This window comes from Gadus macrocephalus, chromosome 4, assembly GCF_031168955.1.
Source record: "Gadus macrocephalus chromosome 4, ASM3116895v1".
In the NCBI taxonomy this organism is placed as follows: Eukaryota; Metazoa; Chordata; class Actinopteri; order Gadiformes; family Gadidae; genus Gadus; species Gadus macrocephalus.
In genome coordinates this window covers 9,628,242-9,647,204 of record NC_082385.1, presented here as the reverse complement: position 1 = coordinate 9,647,204, position 18,963 = coordinate 9,628,242, and the positions used below count along the sequence as shown (strand labels likewise).

At 45.8% G+C, this 18,963-nt stretch overlaps 1 protein-coding gene across 2 annotated transcripts; it reads right to left on the bottom strand.

The window, feature by feature from the left end:
* Positions 1-432: 432 nt before the first annotated feature.
* On the bottom strand, positions 433-18,941 carry LOC132455972 (oxysterol-binding protein 2-like). Of its 2 annotated transcripts, none has more exons than XM_060050092.1 (15): positions 18,287-18,941; positions 17,553-17,758; positions 13,139-13,389; positions 11,983-12,151; positions 11,296-11,416; positions 10,301-10,367; positions 9,397-9,534; positions 8,635-8,880; positions 8,027-8,147; positions 7,640-7,743; positions 7,067-7,162; positions 5,797-5,981; positions 4,623-4,843; positions 2,673-2,846; positions 433-2,498 (listed from the first exon to the last, which is right to left on the bottom strand). In XM_060050092.1, exons 1-14 carry the CDS (start codon positions 18,445-18,447, stop codon positions 2,707-2,709), a joined length of 2,226 nt encoding a protein of 741 aa, XP_059906075.1. In that variant the 5' UTR covers positions 18,448-18,941; the 3' UTR covers positions 433-2,498; positions 2,673-2,706. The 2 variants fall into 2 exon arrangements, with proteins under 2 accessions (XP_059906075.1, XP_059906074.1); XM_060050091.1 differs by having other exon boundaries at positions 11,296-11,419; positions 18,287-18,924.
* Positions 18,942-18,963: the final 22 nt, after the last annotated feature.

Genomic DNA, 18,963 nt, shown 5'->3' with positions numbered 1-18,963 from the left:
ATATGCTGTATGTGAACAATGTGACTTTTCTTTGGACACAACACTGCTCCTCGCCCATACATCCTCAAACTCACAATCTTAGAATTATAGTAGATAACTTAAGTTACAGTTGTGTTTTTATTTGAGCTCAAAAACAGAAATGTTCGAGGTCATAGGGCACAAAAGGTGAATTCACATCATGTTCATTGAATAAATATAAACTATTTCCCTAATTAGAGGCCGAGGTCGTAAACAACTAAGCGTGCTTCAGCACTCTAAAACCATGCAGCTATGCTGTATGTTGTCACATGCTGCTTGTTGCCTTTGATTGGCTGCAGACAACCATGACGCTATGCACAATTAATAGCCCATTTGCCTCTTTCTATTCTTTGTGATACATCAAAATAATACATTTGTATTGAGTACCGAGTCATTTGCCAAAAATGTATCACCTGATATTTAGTCATTGTTTAATTGAGGATATATTTACACACATAGACCTATAATTGTACAGAAGTGCCTGAAATATACATGAAACATCTTCCAGCCATTGTACATGTGGTACCTTTTGTGTTTTTCACATTTGGCACACAAGATGAAACAAGAATAAAAAGTGCTGTTTTAGAACCTGACTGTTACATGTGCTTATTCCACCTGCAAATACAGCTGATATAGTTTTCTCCAAGTCATTTGTCTCAATGCAAGAGGACACATCATACCACATAAAAGACACAATGGTTCGATACCTGGCTGCATTTAAAACGTAGATTGGTTGCAAAGCATTTTTGCTAAGGACTACCATATCCTAGACAGAGCTGTGTTAAACAGCAGTTTTTTCAAACCATTCAAACTTTAATCTTCTTGTATGAAGCACCTTGAGCAAACCTCTTTCCTTGACATTTGATCCTCTCTACGACAGCATCTCTATACTGCCCGTCGTGTAGTTTAAATATTGCTGACAACACCTAAAAGGTGAACAATGGAGCCGTAAAGTATAGGGAACAGGTAGATAACACAACGGGATGTCTGCAGGGGAGAAGAGAGTGTGGTTAGTCGGTAAGAAAAGGCTTGTTGTGACAAGACCTAGCCTTATTAAATCATAACTACATGGTATTCTCCCGCTGGATTGTGTCAACGGGAAACCGAGGTGTGAATCGTTGCAATTACTCTTTAATTGCCGTGTTATGATTCAGATCTTATTTCATACATGAGGTTAATTTAAGTGTCACTCTGTGTTGAAAAGTGGTGGAGACGTAAGGGCTCAGATGAAAATAACGAATTTAAAAACTGTCCTCAACATGTGTGATTTGAGGCAATGTAATGGGGACATCGGTATGAGGTCAGTAGATACTTGCAGAAAGAAAATTGCATAAGGGTGCATCAAAAGGGCCTAGACTACTACAGAGGACACATTACGTGTGCATCCTTTGAGACATTTTCTTTTGAATTTACATTGCATTGTATGTTTTATCGTGCAAATAAACCTTTCTCAAAGTGTCCTCATTTGTTATTTCACATTTCTTGGAGCAAGCTATTTTACAGATATCTTTTTTAACAATTAATTATTTTAAAAAGGGGTGGGGACAAAATCTGCCATTTCAAAAAGTGTTGAGGACATTTCCCCAGTGTGGATGACACCTCTTCAAGGTCAAGAATGAGCCTGAGCAGTCTGGTACATAAACACCTAGGTCAGACACGCCTGGTGAACCATTTACCTATGTTTCTCTGTCTACCATCTATGCACAGCAGTTTACTTTTCTTTTTTTTTTTACTTATTGAAATTTTCCCCATCGGTAAAATAAAGAAAATGCTTTAATATGTAGTTTTGGTATTTACAAATATGAATATTTTCCCGACACCATTGAGTGGGACCGGTGAGTCTGCAGCATGAACGTGGAAGATTTGTCCTTCTTCATCTCACCAAGGTCATACTCCAGAAAGAGAACATTGCTCCAGAAATGTTAAAACAACAGATTGCCCTCTCCACTCGCGTCCCACGATAACCCACGCCCCATTAATGAATTGCCTTTTTAATGCATAATAACTTTTCTTTAAACCATGGATAACTCATTCTTCCCTCTTGTATTACCCACACACACTCACACCGACAGCTTGGTCTACAAGCAATGAACATAAAAACAATGTGCTCAAATGATCCGAGACCGATCTCAGTAGAAACACGTACGCTGTTCTATATTAAGCAGCATGAAGTAGATGGGGATATTATTATCAGTGAGTCTAAACTAGGATTTAATATTCCAAGTATTTAGGTAAGTTATTAAATGGATCTAATTTAAGCAGGAAAACAGTTAGGTTAACACCACACACACACACACACACACACACACACACACACACACACACACACACACACACACACACACACACACACACACACACACACACACACACACACACACACACACACACCCCTAACAATATCTCATCAGCCTCCTTTAACAGCCTCCCCTCTAGTGTCAAAGTCCAGGCCTAGAAGCAGTAGAGTCCCAAGTCCAGACCTAGAAGCAGTAGAGTCCCAAGTCCAGACCTAGAAGCAGTAGAGTCCCAAGTCCAGACCTAGAAGCAGTAGAGTCCCAAGTCCAGACCTAGAAGCAGTAGAGTCCCAAGTCCAGACCTAGAAGCAGTAGAGTCCCAAGTCCAGACCTAGAAGCAGTAGAGTCCCAAGTCCAGACCTAGAAGCAGTAGAGTTCCAAGTCCCAAAAGCCCTCAGAAGATCTCCGGACACTGGGTCCAGTCTTGCCTCTCCTTGGCCTCCCAGTAACCACCCCGGTAGACGAAGGTCCGCTCCCCTCCATCGTTGGTCCTCTTCTCGAACCACAGGGGGTGGTAGCCTTCGACGTCTTGGCCTGAGGAGGAGTAACACAGATCCACACGGTGGCTCATCACGGCCGTGTGGTCAGATGCTTGAACGTGAGATACATCGACGTGTTGATGTTGATCTATAACGGTTTGCTGCAACCGAAACCGAGTCACAGCTCCAGACTAAGCCGACACGTTAAGACGCTGTTGTCGCAGCTCCACTATACAGATTTATACGATATATGACCGAATTGTGTAGATCGACATAGTATCGCTCTATACTATACAGATCCTTACAATATATATCTAAACTATAAAGGTTATAATCTCTCGATCTATACTATACAGATCTACACTATAGATCTATATAGCAATATCTATCCTATAGAACAATACTGGTGAGCCAGTGTTGTTGACCCTTTACACTATTGAGTGCAAAAGCAATACAGCATGTCACAATCAAATTTGCAGATGACACAGCAATAGTGGGGTTAATACAGAATGATGACGAGGAGGGCCTGGGTGGACCAGTTTCCATACTGGTGTAATTCCAGCCGTCTTCTTTTAAACAGGAAGGAAATAATAATTTATTATAGAACTAGGTGCCACCCCCACCAGAAAATATTGAGATTGTAGGGAAAATAATAGATAAACAGTTGACATGGACCTGCAGTACTTACGCCATCTATAAAAAGGGGCTGCTTAGGCTGTATTTAATGTGCAAGTTGAGACAATTTAGAGTGGATAGAGATATGATGTTACTTTCCATCACTCCTTTTTTGAGAGCATTTTACTTTTCCGTTCTGTTGCCTGGTATTTCTCCTTGTCAGTAACAAACCAGCAAGTTTGCTAAGCAAACACTTAACAGCATGGCCATGACTTGTGAAAGGAGGGTGGTCAAGAAAGGTCAAGCCATTAGGGAAGACATGTCACATCCCCTACACCAGGCATACGAGGTGTTGCCATCAGCTAGGAGGCTCAGGCTGCCCTCTTTCCAAACAAATCGAGCGAGCAGGTCATGATTCCGACTAGTATTGCACTGCTGAACAAGAACTTACCTGCAGGACAACACTTTAAAATAGCACCATGCACTTTCCCTCTCTCTGGACTGTTTCAAGTATGCACAACTGCACTTTACCATCTTATTTATGATGTGTGGAGGGGTCTATGTCGTCTGTCCTGGTGTTGTGTTGTGGGGGACGGGTGGGGGGTCAAGGATTTGTTTTGTTGTATATCCTGTCTTGTCTAGCTGTCTTCTGTATCGTCCCTTTCTGTCAAATAAGTGTATCAAATGTACTGTACGGCGCAGAACAAAGGACAAATACATATCTAGCATGTACTATCTAGAGCTCTACTCTTTACATTTATAGCATGGATCTAAACAATATATATATATAAATAGTATAGCTTTATACTATGTAGATCTATACTATTGATCGATATAATCTAGATCTATAGACTATATAGATCTATACAATATAGATCTATACTATCTATACCTTGAGTGTTTTAGTATACAGGTTTCATATTCTGTGTGGAGCCTGCATGCCACAATAGCTTCTCACTGCATCATACTCCTGCACTGCACATGTATAAACATGTGAGGTAAAGTCTTTGTCTCTAGAATCTGTTGGGTTTCAGTTGTCATTCTCTTCTCTTCATACTTTTAATTCATTAATCATTAAGTGTGTTATTCTCTCAAATGCACTTTCAGCTGCTCTCCATGAACGCAAGGTGCTGCCTGAATAAAGTTATAGAAAAGTCATAGACAACGAGGCTATAAATAAATGAAGCCACTGCTATTCACCCGTCCGTCTACTCACCCTCCTCCAGAGCCTCGTTGGCCTGGGCCTCCCTCTTCTTCCTCTCCAGCCTCTGCCTGTCCTCCAGGCGGGTCTTCTGGATGTTGGCCTCGTCCCACAGGCCCGCCTCCATCAGCTGCTGGTCCGGCCTCAGGCGGCTGTCGGTGGGCGCCACCCCGTCCTCGGGCTCGTTCAGCGTCAGCGCCAGCGTCGAGAAGAAGTGCATGTTCTCAGCGTTGTCTCTACGGGAGGGGAGGAGGAACCAGGAAGAGATGAGGAACAGGACCAGGAAGAGATGAGGAACAGGACCAGGAAGAGGTGAGGAACAGGACCAGGAAGAGGTGAGGAACAGGACCAGGAAGAGACGAGGAACAGGACCAGGAAGAGACGAGGAACAGGACCAGGAAGAGGTGAGGAACAGGACCAGGAAGAGATGAGGAACAGGACCAGGAAGAGGTGAGGAACAGGACCAGGGAGAGGTGAGGAACAGGAACAGGAAGAGAGGAGGAAAAAAGAACCAGGTGGGATGAGGAACAGAACCGGGAGAGTTGAGGAACAGGACCAGGAAGAGATGAGGACCAGGAAGAGACAAGGAACAGAACCAGGAAGAGATGAGGAACAGGAACAGGAGGAGATGAAGAATAGGACCAGGAAGAGATGAGGAACAGGACCAGGAGGAGATGAGAAACAAGAACCAGGAAGAGACGAGGAACAGGAAGAGATGAGGCACAGGACCAGGAAGAGATGAGGAATGTAAGCGATGAGAAACAGGACCAGGAAGAGATGAAGAGTGTGGATCCCTGACGGGACTGGACATCAAATATAAATATAATGATGAATGAATGATTAATAATGATGAATGTGCTGAAGTGATGGAAGATGACAATCAAACTACAAGGCTAACCGCTAATCACATTCTCTATGAACCTGAGAGGTTCACCACAATAATGTGTTTATCCCAAGGCTATCTCTCGGGGTGAGGAGACTTTCCTCAAACCTGTAACTGCTTGCACATCCCACTCTGTTCAAATTTTCTGTCCAAAATAAAGAAGATGCACTTAATTCAAATGGACCTCTTCAATGCATCTCTGTGATCCTCAGATTGCGTCCTTTTCAATAAGCTAATTGTACGTCATGCAAGTGTTGTTTTCCCTTCTGGTTCTCATCCTGAGTGCTGGAAGCCAGGAGGACTCACGGTAGAGGGTACTTCTTCCAGAGCAGCTTGGCTGGGAGGGTCTGGTAGACGGTCTTCTGCTTGCCCTCGGAGCCGCCGCACCCGGGGCTGCTGTCTACGATCTTGGCGCACTCCATCCTGTCGTCCCAGGTCCCGGACAGGATGTAGTGGGCGGCGCCCTCCCGGTCCTGCACCACACCGGTCACCTGGAGCCAGAGGAGGAGGAGGAGGAGGAGGATATGAGGAAGAAGAAAAACAAAAATGAGAATTATATGCAGAAGAACAAGAAGAAGAACAAAAATAAGAAGTAGAAAAAGAAAATAAAGAAGAACATAAGTAAGTAGAAGCAGGAGCAGAAGCAGAAGGAAAAGAAAGATTAAGGAAAAAAACATAAGATTTAGAAGCAGAATAAAATAAGGAGAAAATAGATAAGAAAGGAGGAGTGGAAGACGAAGAAAAGAGAAGAACATGAGGAGTAGAGAAGGAAAAGAACATGTATCAGAATAATCTTCACGACTAACAATGTATGATTATATATGTTAGATAATCTGCCATTGTTGCACAAATTTTGTTTGCATCGTTGAACCAAAGCGTCAAGAGATATGTAAATGGGAGCTGCAGTGAAAAGGTCCAGCTTTCATGAAAAAATAATGTGGGAGTGTTAATAAATAAAAATGCAAGTACATCACATTTTATGTAATGTCAAAAAACGCTGGAAAATATCGAGGTGGCTTGAAACAACAGGCCTGGATGTCTCCCTGCTTCTCAGGGCTTCATGTTGGATGGCGGGAATGATAAGGTCTGGAAACCAACCATGGGAATAAAATGGAGGCACAAGAATAGAAAGACTTCAGCTCATAAAGAACTAGAAGGGTAACTCTGTCTGTTAGGACAAGAAACATCGATTGCACTGACAGATAACGATCAACATGAATGACAAGCTGTCAATTATGACATTTTATGAAAAAATATCAAAAGCAAACAGGATCATTTTAAGACCAATCAAAGCCAGCCAGAGACTTTTCATCCAATGGGATACTGACACGCAAACATACACACACACATCCACACTCAATCACCTCTGTCGCCAGAGGCAGAGCGTGTGTCTCTGAGGTTTAATGTATTATTTTAGTGTGCAGTTAACCTTTAAGTAAATGGTTTGAATACGATGAACAATAACGGCAAAGCAGTCTACTTGTTGACTTCTGAGGAATGTAATTTCACCCCAAGCAAAGTGATTGGAGGTAACGTTTAGTTCTCCCCTGTCAAAGAAGGAACAAGGAGTGCCTACCTTGCGGGGTGCGTCTCTGGAGAAGTAGCTGTAGGGAGAGAACTTCAGTCTACACAAATCCTTGGTGGTGTTGTTCACGATCTCTATGTCTCCAGACTAGAAGGACCCCGGCAGGAGAGGGAGGGAACAGCTGATGTTAGTGAACAGCTGTTGCATAGATTTGACCCCACTATCACATTCAGATCATTAAATGAGATGTGAGACAGCAAACAGAATAATAATAACAAATAGATCTATAGAGACTGCTGAAGCGTGCGTTATATAATATAATTTCTCAACATGGAGTGTAGGTTATACAGTCGAAAAAGTGATGGGTAGTCAGAAGACGAGACAGAACCGTGAACTGAAGTGGTCTCTGCTTTTAGGAGAAAACCAGAATCTGGGTGATCTGTGGATCAGCAAGGATTTGGGGATGGGGATATCTTTCAAATATATTGAAAAAAGGGAATTCAAGGCATTACAGATAAAACCAGAGAAAACCCTACAGGCATGCGTGACTAGGTCATTAAATATATAGTTCATGCAATAGTTTCTTATTTGTGATCTCATTTTATTTATGGTTAGAGGACCCACCTGATCAATCCATAACTTCCCCACTATGATGTTGTGTACGGTGGAGGTGACCTTGCTCCACACATAGTGATGTCCACTGGCCTGGAACTCCAGGTGGATGCAGCCTACAGACAGGAAATAGGAACAGAGTCAGCCTACAGACAGGAAATAGGAACCGAGTCAGCCTACAGACAGGAAATAGGAACTGACTTAGCATAAAGACAGGAAATAGGAACATAGTCAGCCTACAAACAGGAGGAAGGAACAGAATCAGCCTACAGGAATGGTAATAGAAATGAATGATCCGCAGTTTGTGGCTTGACATCAAACCTTTACCGCTCACTTTGTCTGTTGCATTGTATAATATCATGTTTTTAGCATCGAGATATGATTGACAGGGACTCTTACCCAATGGCATGACTGAGATGTACTTCCCACGGAACTTGCTGTCTATTGTGATGTCCTGCCAGAGGGTCCAGCCTCTCTGGGAGGTCACATGATGAGCCGCGGCGGGGGGGTGATGGCTGACCTGAGGGGACGACAACGGAAACCAATTAATTGAATCAATTAACCAATAAAGAGGTTTGGTTGATACGACTTCATACTAGGAGTACTTTAATACCAAAGGAACATTAAAGCAGGTACCACACACACACACACACACACACACACACACACACACACACACACACACACACACACACACACACACACACACACACACACACACACACACACACACACACACACACACACACACACTTTATTCAACCCTTTCACACTTCCTCAGCTCAGCCATTCTACATTTGATCTAAAATGTCTCAGCCTCTTCTGACCTCACAAGTGGGCGTGTCCGTCTAGATGTGTGCTGCACAGATCGACCAGCCTGCCCAGTGGACTGAAGCAAACGTTGCTCATCTACCCGTCCCACATCTGGGTGGACACGCCCACTTGTGGCGTCAGAAAAGGCCGCGATGGCTAACAGCTGGTGGTGCGACACGCATCACGCCACGCACCTGCTCCGAGATGGAGCGGTAGCCGTACTCCTCCAGGCGGTCCAGCTCGTAGGTCTCCCCCAGCAGGGGGTTGAAGGGCTTGGCGGTGCGGTGCACGGTGGTGGAGTAGGACGACACCGAGAAGGCCGCCACCAGGCACATCTGCTCCAGGCTGCAGTCGCAGCGCGCGGCGCGGTCCAGCAGCTCGCTGTACTCCAGGTCCTCCGTCAGCCGCTGCAGCATGGACAGCGGCTCGTTGAAGTTCACCTGCAGGCCGAGGGGAGGTACTGCGTCAGGGGACGGGAGAACCACGGCCACGAGCTCCAGCGCTTTACAGGGGTTCCCACAGCGCTTTACAGCTTAGCCGTAGCAACACACACCTGCCGCCTTAACGACGACGTCCAGAAAATAATATTATAAATATTATACAATTATCTAAACTTAATTCACTCTCCGTGTATAGATCAAGACAGACTTGCGGCCTGACAGCCTCTATGAAAGTAAGCATAAATGGTCAAACTGTGAAAGATTGCAATTACCAAAGGGCCCTTGAATTGTTCTTTTTTTAACCACGGAGGATAGCCTAAAGCTATGCTACATGTCCGCTCTGCCATAAGCAGTGACTGTGGGTACGGTGTTCAATAGATAATTGTTGAATGTAGTACAGAGTCTGTAGTCCATCGCACAAACAGTAAGGCTGCACACACACATGAACACACAACCATCCCTAGAACAACATGGGTCATTATTAGAGTTGAGGGGTCGTCCCGGGTGAGGACCTACAGGCATCGGGATCTTGGAGAGCTCTTTGCCGATGCAGTTCTTCATGATGCTCCAGAGGTTCAGAGAGTAGTTGGGCTTGTCTGGGATTCGGCGTCTGCGACCTCTCCGCTGCTGCAAGAGGTTGGGTCCTGAGCAGTCCTAACACACACAAACACACACACGCACACTGTGATTCAGTACACTAGTCACACACACATTTAGTACACATGTCACACACACATTTAGTACACTAGTCACACACACACACACACACTTTTAGTACACTAGTCACACACACACTTTTAGTACACTAGTCACACACACACACTTTTAGTACACTAGACACAAACAAAACACCATTCCGTACACTATTTACACGCACACACATTTAGTACCCTAGTATCAAACACATTTAGTAACCTAGTTCATAAGAACTATCTGTACATTTGTGTGTGTGTGTGTGTGTGTGTGTGTGTGTGTGTGTGTGTGTGTGTGTGTGTGTGTGTGTGTGTGTGTGTGTGTGTGTGTGTGTGTGTGTGTGTGTGTGTCCTAGATGTGGTGTACCCTCCAGGGTTTAGGTTTAATAAAAGCAGTCTTTTTGGCTCCAACCCAAGCAGCTTGGCAGCTTGCATTGGAGGTGGACTTTTCCCCTTGATCCCTCACCTTGCATCATATTACACAACAACTATTATATTACAGCTGGGACATGGATGTGCTGATGGCTTAACATTTTAACCAATTGCATCGCAACACATTTACCCCTCTCTCACCTAGGGAGCCTGTGGCAGGCTAACACATAGCTGCCTAGCGTGTTTGGTGACTTTTGCACAAGCCAATCAAATTACATTCCTCCTGTTTTTCTCCCCCGCAACCCCACACCTACTTTCGTAGAAAATGTTGACCATAGAGTTGTTGGAGAGCTTACATTCTCGTTGTGAGTCCAGTCATTGGGCCGTCCTCCACTCATCATACTGTGATTACTGACTGATCGCCTGCAAGGGAACAACCTGAATCAGCACACGTGTTACAGTATTCCAGGTAGGACAGAGTTGGGAACGACTCCAAGATTACCTTTGCAACAACATCTTGTATCTGGGTCAGCCCTGCATCAAAATTATTTTGATCAAAATAAGCGCACATTGGTGCCACGCATACTTCTTTATACTTTCTGCTAAAAGTGACTGAGTGAAAATAGAGAGAGCCTACAGGAGAAGAGAGAAAGCCTACAGCAGAAGAGAGAGAGAGAGCGAGCCTACAGGAGAAGAGAGAGAGCCTACAGCAGAAGAGAGAGAGAGCCTACAGGAGAAGAGAGAGCCTACAGCAGAAGAGAGAGAGCCTACAGGAGAAGAGAAAGAGAGCCTACAGGAGATGAGAAGAGAAAGCCTACAGCAGAAGAGACAGAGCCTACAGCAGAAGAGACAGAGCCTACAGGAGAAGAGACAGAGCCTACAGGAGAAGAGACAGAGCCTACAGGAGAAGAGACAGAGCCTACAGGAGAAGAGACAGAGCCTACAGGAGAAGAGACAGAGCCTACAGGGGAAGAAGAGAGCCTACATGAGAAGAGACAGAGCCTAGAGGAGAAGAGACAGAGCCTACAGGAGAAGACAGAGCCTACAGGAGAAGAGACAGAGCCTACAGGAGAAGAGACAGAGCCTAGAGGAGAAGAGACAGAGCCTACAGGAGAAGACAGAGCCGAGAGGAGAAGAGACAGAGCCTACAGGAGAAGACAGAGCCTAGAGGAGAAGAGACAGAGCCTACAGGAGAAGAGACAGAGCCTAGAGGAGAAGAGAAGATAGAGCCTACAGGAGAAGAGAAGAGAGAGCCTACAGGAGAAGAGAAGAGAGAGCCTACAGGAGAAGACACAGCAGAAGACACAGCCTCAATAGGTTAAGCAACAGCCTGTAGGCCAGCAGGTCTTACCTGTGCTGCGTGTGGTTGCTGGCTGTCACGGTTATGAATGCAGGGGACTCCTCCACGGCGTCGAAGAACTCGCCGTCGTCATTCTCATCACTGGCTTCCCCCTCCGGAGTTCGATCCACACCTGCTGCTCCACAAACACACACAGGAAACAAGATGGCCGACATCACACACTCACACTCCAACTTGTGTTCCCTGCCGTCTTCCCCCGCAGGCGTACCCAGAGAAGGAGCACGTCGACAGATCTAATAACCATCGGGACATCGTTATTCATTCTTATCTGTATTGTGGGAACAACATGCTTCAGTGAAACGATCTCGACCATTTTAACATGAGTTATCGCCGACAGGAGAACAGCAATGCAAGCAAGGGAACTGAGGTAATCTAAACGCTCATAAATGAAGCTGGTTAAGTAAGTTGATGACCTGCTAATACACCGTGATCTCAATAGAAACAGACACTGCGATTTTTTACTGCAACAAATGAAGAAATGGGTTTAGTGGCGAGTCACGCGTACGCGTCAACAACAGGTTTCGTTAAAAAACCAAAATCATTCACAAGAGTGATTAAACGACTCCCAAGTCCATCTCAGCACACACACTACGCCCACGACGATTTGAGTCAGAGCGCCATCCCCGGAGCAGCAGACTGGGTGTGAGAACCGTTCGGGGACGAGGGAGTGCTCCGGACCTGTGTGGGAGTTGGGGTTCTCTCTCCAGGCGCGCTCCAGGCTGTTGTGCTGCTTGGCCAACTGCTCTATGGTCTGCTCCAGGTGGTGGCGCTGCTCCCTCTCGTGCTGCAGGGCTCTCTGCCACCGGCGGTTGTGCGTCTCGGCTACGTCCAGGAAGTCTCTGCAGGCCTGGGGAGGCACAGGGATGGGGGGGATCCTCAAGGAACGGTCTCACAATCAGACGCCCTCCTCGCAGAAGGTCCGGGGGGGGGGGGGGGGGGGGGGGGGCGCTACGGGATTCACTAGGACGGTTGAGGTGATCTAGTGGTAAGGGGGTTGGAGTCGCCGGCTGTTCAAATCCCAACGGCCTCAGTAGCATTCCGCTGAGCGAGGGGCTGGCTCATCCTATCCTGCCCTCATGAATAGCATCAGTAAATGTTGATAACATGGTTCCAGCACTTATCGGTCGGTTTCTCTCTCGGCCTCCGTCTGTGTCTGTGTTTTAGACAACCGCGGGTGTCTCACATTGGCAGTGACTCACATTAATCATAACATTGGATGCGACTCACAGGCACTTGTTTACTCCAGCGTTTTAAATCTCCATTCAAACCATGACTCAAAAACGGTTGTGGGATCATGGTGCAAAGAGAGAAGTTTTCTACGTCTAAACAGACGGGAACGCTTTCACAAGAGATTTAGACAACCGTCTTCACATTGATATTACGAGCATTCGACATTAGACGCGACTCATGTTGATCCTAACATCACATGTGACTCATTGACCCCAACATTTGACATGATCGTTATTGACCCTAACATTAGACGTGACTCATGTTGGAATGGTTCCCAACATTAGACGTGACTCATGTTGGTTCCTAACATTAGACGTGACTTCCATTGATCCTAACATTAGACATGACCTATTGATCCTAACATTAGACATGGCTCTTATTGATCCTAACATCAGACTCACGTTGATCCTAGCCTCAGACGTGACTCACATTGATCCTAACATTAGATGTGACTTATTGATCCTAACATCAGACTCACGTTGATCCTCGCCTCAGACGTGACTCACATTGATCCTAACATTAGATGTGACTTATTGATCCTAACATCAGACTCGCGTTGATCCTAGCCTCAGACACGTTGATCCTAACATTAGAAGGCACTCACATTAATGGCAGCGTTCGACGTGATGCGGAAGAGGGTGGCCCGTTCGTTGACGGCCTTCAGCCGGTCCGTGCCGTCGGTGGCCCCCCGCGGGTCCTCCAGTTCGCTGAGCGAGCGCTGGAGGGCGGCGCCGTGCTTCCCTATCAGCTCGTTGCAGGTGTTCAGGTCGTCCAGCTTGCTTGCCAGAGTCTTCAGCACGCCAGCCGTCAGCGCGCGGCCGTCCTGCGCTAGTGGGGCCTCATCTCCTGAGTCGTCTGAGGGAGGGAGGGAGGGAGGGAGGGAGGGAGGGAGGGAGGGGGAGAGGGAGAGGGAGAGGGAGAGAGAGAGAAAAAAGTGAAACCAAACCCTTAACTAAAAAGTGAGGTGGTGGTTTACATAGTAGTGCTATGGACGATCCTGATGAAAATCTAAAAACTTAATGTACAAAGTTTTAGAAATCTAGGATAAGACGAAAAGATGGACTCACAATGCCCCCTATGGGTAAGGAGGTAAGGAAGGAGGATGGGATTCGAACCAAGTAAAGGTGTAACTAATCTAGTTTTTTGAATGAGGTTAATTTCCACTTTGTTTTTAATAACAATAAAAACAACAAAGTACTAAATAATAATCAAATCTGCCTCACCCAAAAAACAACAACAGTAAGACCAGTTTGTGCCTGAGAACCAGAACTTCAAAGCTCGAGGATCATATTGATCTGAAATGACAACAATCCTAAAAACAGCCTCATCAAGGACACTTGCAACAGGAGCAGCGTCCTCGGCTCCTTAGTGTCCTCAGAGTGTCCGTGTTGAAGGTGCAGCCCCCGCTGTAGACAACACATCACACCCTAGCCTCTCACTCACTCCCTCCCCGAGCCAGCTCTCGCACAAATATGTGAATGAACACCGTTGCCTTGGAAACGTCGGCCTGTGCAATCAGGAGGCTGGGCTATTTTTAGCAACGATGGGAGGAGAGGAGGAAGAAATTGATGATGACGCACTACACTTCTCCTCTCCATGCTGGTAGGGATGAACCATTAGCTCCTATATACACACACACACACACACACACACACACACACACACACACACACACACACACACACACACACACACACACACACACACACACACACACACACACACACACACACACACACACACACACACACACACACACACACACACACACACGTCCCATGAAAGACGCTAGCGGGCCACTTATGATGCTTCAACAAAGCAGAGGAGATGGTCCAGCATGGGACTCCCAGGATGCATTGCACTGCCGATGAAAAACAGGAACAAAGAGAGCCGCGTACTTTATACTCGCTTAAAGACTCCAGAGGTTTGGGGAGCTGTGTGCAGCCCTGTGTATCACTCACAATATCAGGACTTTAGTTTTAGCTGTGGGTTTGCGTGTTACTAATTACTAAAGTTTAAATAAACCGAACGTTTTTAACCGATTCTTGGCCACTGTTGCCACACCACAACAAGAAACAGAACCAAGAGAGACAGACGGGCGGACAGAAATCCCCACGTAAGAGACGTAAACATCAGGCCGCTCTGGATTAGTAAACTCTCTGGAGGAGAAGATTAAAAGGAAGGGGTGTGAAGGCTGCAGGCACGTGGATCGGTTTCATGACCCATATGCAGCAGAGAGGGGGGAAATGTTGCTTATGACTCATGGGCCGTCTATAATGATGGTCGTCTGTGTTGTAGTGAGCCGTGTCCAAATAACAATCAGGACAGTTTAGAAAGCCCAATTAATAAATATGGGGAGATTGTGTACAGACAGACACTAGCCTGAATGCGGGACATCGTAGGCATTAGAAAGTGATTTTGAACCTTTAACATCTTTGGTTTGCGTGCGTCTATGGGGTTGATGCATGTTAGTGTTGACAATGTTGAAATGTGATCAAAAGGAGCGACACCTTGAATAAACTAGCGCACATTTATGAATCCATAAGTAATCCATTGTATTCTAATTCCGAAAAAAGCAATGTATCACATACAAACAAATAGTTGCAGAAACGTACACATGCAACACACACACACACACACACACACACACACACACACACACACACACACACACACACACACACACACACACACACACACACACACACACACACACACACACACACACACACACACACACAATGTGGGTAGGTTATCATAAAGATATCCATAGCCATATTGAATTTCTTAGAACTGGGTTAGCTGTAAAGAAAAACACCAAGCATGTCGACAGCTATAGTAATGAACTGCAGAATCTGTGAAAATTGAATATGCATCGTGTTGTAATAGCCTGGAATTGTATAAAAAGGCACACCTTGTTTTTGGTGATCTGCTGTTCGCAGAGGTTCCTTTAAACACAACGGGGGACAGATGAAAGTAGTGTCCTCAGACATGAAGAAGTAGAGTCAGGATGAGACAATAGGACTTAGTATGATCTCATGTCTTTAATTATTAATCACACCTTTTACATCATCCCGATATCCAGAACAAAAATCGTATACCAAACACATTAACAAACGATTCCCTGCCGGCAATCAGCCTATTCAAAAGTGCTTCCATTTCAACTACAAAACAAAGTCGAATCTGAACAACAGCAAACACTGTGACCACATGACGCCGTGTACTTATAGAAAAGATCAAAAAGGACTTACAATCTGACACTCAAAAGGCAGAATGCACTCATCTCGCCCTATCGTCCACCACAGTACACTGAGGCTGGCCTCGCTGGTTGTTTTGAACAATAGAATCCTTCTTCAGGGTCCTGCTTGTTTCTCTACTCTACTCTACTCTCCTGCATGGCAGAATGGGAGGAGCAGGCTGGAGGAAGGTCATTTCATTCAGCTCTGCCTGGCGTCATACTGAAACACCCGGGGAGGGAGGAGAACGGAGACAGTGCTTGCGTGCGGGTGAGGGGGAGGCGGTGTGTGTGTGTGTGCGAGTTGTGGTATACGAGAGCCAGAGATGGCGAGACGGAGACAAGAGACCAGCTAATTGCCTCCCCTCGGCAGGGACGTTTTCTTTAAGCTTTGGTAGGAGATCCTTACAGACAGAAGTGATCACTCTGTCCTCTACCAGAATGTTACTCAGGCAGAACGCCACCATGACGATAATGTTGATAATGTTAAAAATATATGGTAAAGGAGATTCATAGAGGAAGATTTGATCATTCGATGTGCTTCAGAAATGCTTTTCTTCTTCAGTAAAATAAAAGCACACCTGCCCAAGTACCGCTTTAAACGGGTTTGTGCTGCACAACACTGCCCTCTAGCGGCCACTCGAGGGATAAATCCAGAGTCACCTTGCAGTAAAACGGTTTCCATGCATTGTACTGGGAATTATTTCTGTACGACCTTGGCGAAGACAAAACAAACTAGCGTCTGCCCGTGATAAGACATTGGATCGTAACCAAGAGTGGGACGGAAACTAATTAATAAATGTATGCGTTTAATCTCTGCATGAATGGGGGAAATCAAGTATGAAATTAGAATCCCTCCCCCTTCTTGTCCCTCCTCCAACTGCATCATCAAAGACTTCATGACGTAGAAGGTGGATGCTTTATGATGTAGGAGGTGGATGCTTTATGACGTAGCAGATGGATGCTTTATGATGTAGTAGATGGATGCTTTATGATGTAGAGGATGGATGCTTTATAACGTAGCAAATGGATGCTTTATGATGTAGAAGGTGGATGTTTCATGCAGGTTAATGCTCTATGATGTAGAGGTGGATGCTTTATGATGTAGAGGTGGATGCTTTATGATGTAGAGGGTGGATGCTTTATGATGTAGAGGGTGGATGCTTTATGACGTAGCAGATGGATGCTTTATGATGTAGAAGATGAATGCTCTATGATGTAGAAGGTGGATGCATTATGATGTAGAGGGTGGATGCTTTATGATGTAGAGGGTGGATGCATTATGATGTATGATGCTTTATGATGAAGCAGGTGGATGTAGAACAGAGCTTGAGTTATCTGAAGCAATATATATTGTTTATCAATTTCCTTTACATTATAGGCCTTGTCATACTCCATTACTGAATACTAAATTCTATCCATATCCACGTTAACCAAAGCATTAATGATGAAGTATTACACACTTTCTAACAAAATAAAGTCTAATACACATATGTCTTTGTTGCGCCATACGATATCCTTGTTCCATTATACCCGTGAAGCCTATTATAAACTCACAGGCCCCATCCAGAAGGCTGGTGGTCCGGTCGAGATAAATGCCAGTATATATAATGCATGTTTGTAAAGGTCAGGGGCCTCCTTCGGCATCAGATATACATGTTCACAATGCAGCCGACACCCTCGTCGTTGCAGGGAGAAGGGTGCTTAGGGTTAGTTGACAGAAGGTCAACTGGTTGGGTCCGGTTGAGATGAATAATTAAATAAAGTGAGACACTCCACTTACCTGAGTGCTGCATCAGTTGAGTGGCATTTGCTTTCGCCTGTTGCAGGGCAGAAACCCACCGCTGGCACTCGGCGTCCGAGGTGGACTTCAGGTGGTAGCTCCGCCCACCGCTCGTTAACACCAGGTGGCAGGTGTCGCCCACCTCGATGTGGGCCGTCACCAACGGGATGGTGCCGCGACAGGTGTGTGCCATCTCGGCCTGGGTCCTGCAGGAGGAAACACACAATAATCAAGAAGCGCAAACGAGCAAGAGGGGGTGAACGGCATGAACGGGGAAGGGGGGTGAACGGCATGAACGGGGAAGGGGGGTGAACGACGTGCAACACACTCATGTGTGTTGCAAGACTGGCGGTGATTGAATGGAGACAGTAGCTGTATGGCTGCCCTTTAAAGTGCAGTGCGCCGAACCGTACCCATGTACACAACAGGGCTCCCAGTGAGGTCAGCAGGACACGCTTCCTACGCTATGATACAGCGTATTGTCCGTCACACCCATCCTCATCATAAATGGGTCCTTTGGTGTTTAGTGGGGTGAGATGATGATGTATAACGTGTATATGGATATGTAGCACATACTGTCATTATAGTATGGGAAAGCATTAAGTCCGCACATACACTGCCAAAAATCAACTCCAACAACAGTATGGAAAACACCTATTAACACAAATCTATCCAATACATTATTTCTGTTGGGCTAGTACTCGATGAGCTGCCATATCGCGGTGAAGTCCTACCTGTAGTACGAGAGGAGGCCGTTGCTCAAGACGAACCATCGCCGCTGGTACCCCTTCAAGTAGTTGGTCCATTTGAAGAGCCATCCGCGGTATGCGTCCAGCCCGGGCAGCTGGAGCCCCGGGAGAGTTGGAGAGGGCAAACTCTTCATCAGCTCGTTCATTTGGTCAGCTGGGTCACTCCACTAAATGGAGACGATGCCAGTTGTGGTCAGCTGTAGCTAGCTAACTACGCGTGGTGACCGCTATCGCTACTTTCAATGCTTCAAAACACGACAGTCAGGAGGGATGGTCAGTACAGGATAACCTCGTCCCAGGCGTTCTCCTCTCACGACGGAACGCATGGAGCGGGATGCTCGAGATGAGCGTTATTGGCGGGAGAGAGGGCGGGACTTCAGCTAGATGAATTTAGCGGCGAGGAGAGGGAGAGGTAGGAACTTCCGATCCAGGGATATCCGTTTCCTTTACATGTTTCCGTCGGTACTTTTACAAATTATTCTTCAAAACGATATTTATTTTCCTTTTCGTTGTGGTTCATATTCTTCTCATTGTATTGGTCTCGTTCTGGGGACTATAAACTGCCGTACATAGCTCATAGGAAGTAAGAGACCGGAAATTGCGTTCCAGTAGACCGGGATAACGCTGCGATTACAAAACAATCCTCTCTGCCAAGTGGGATG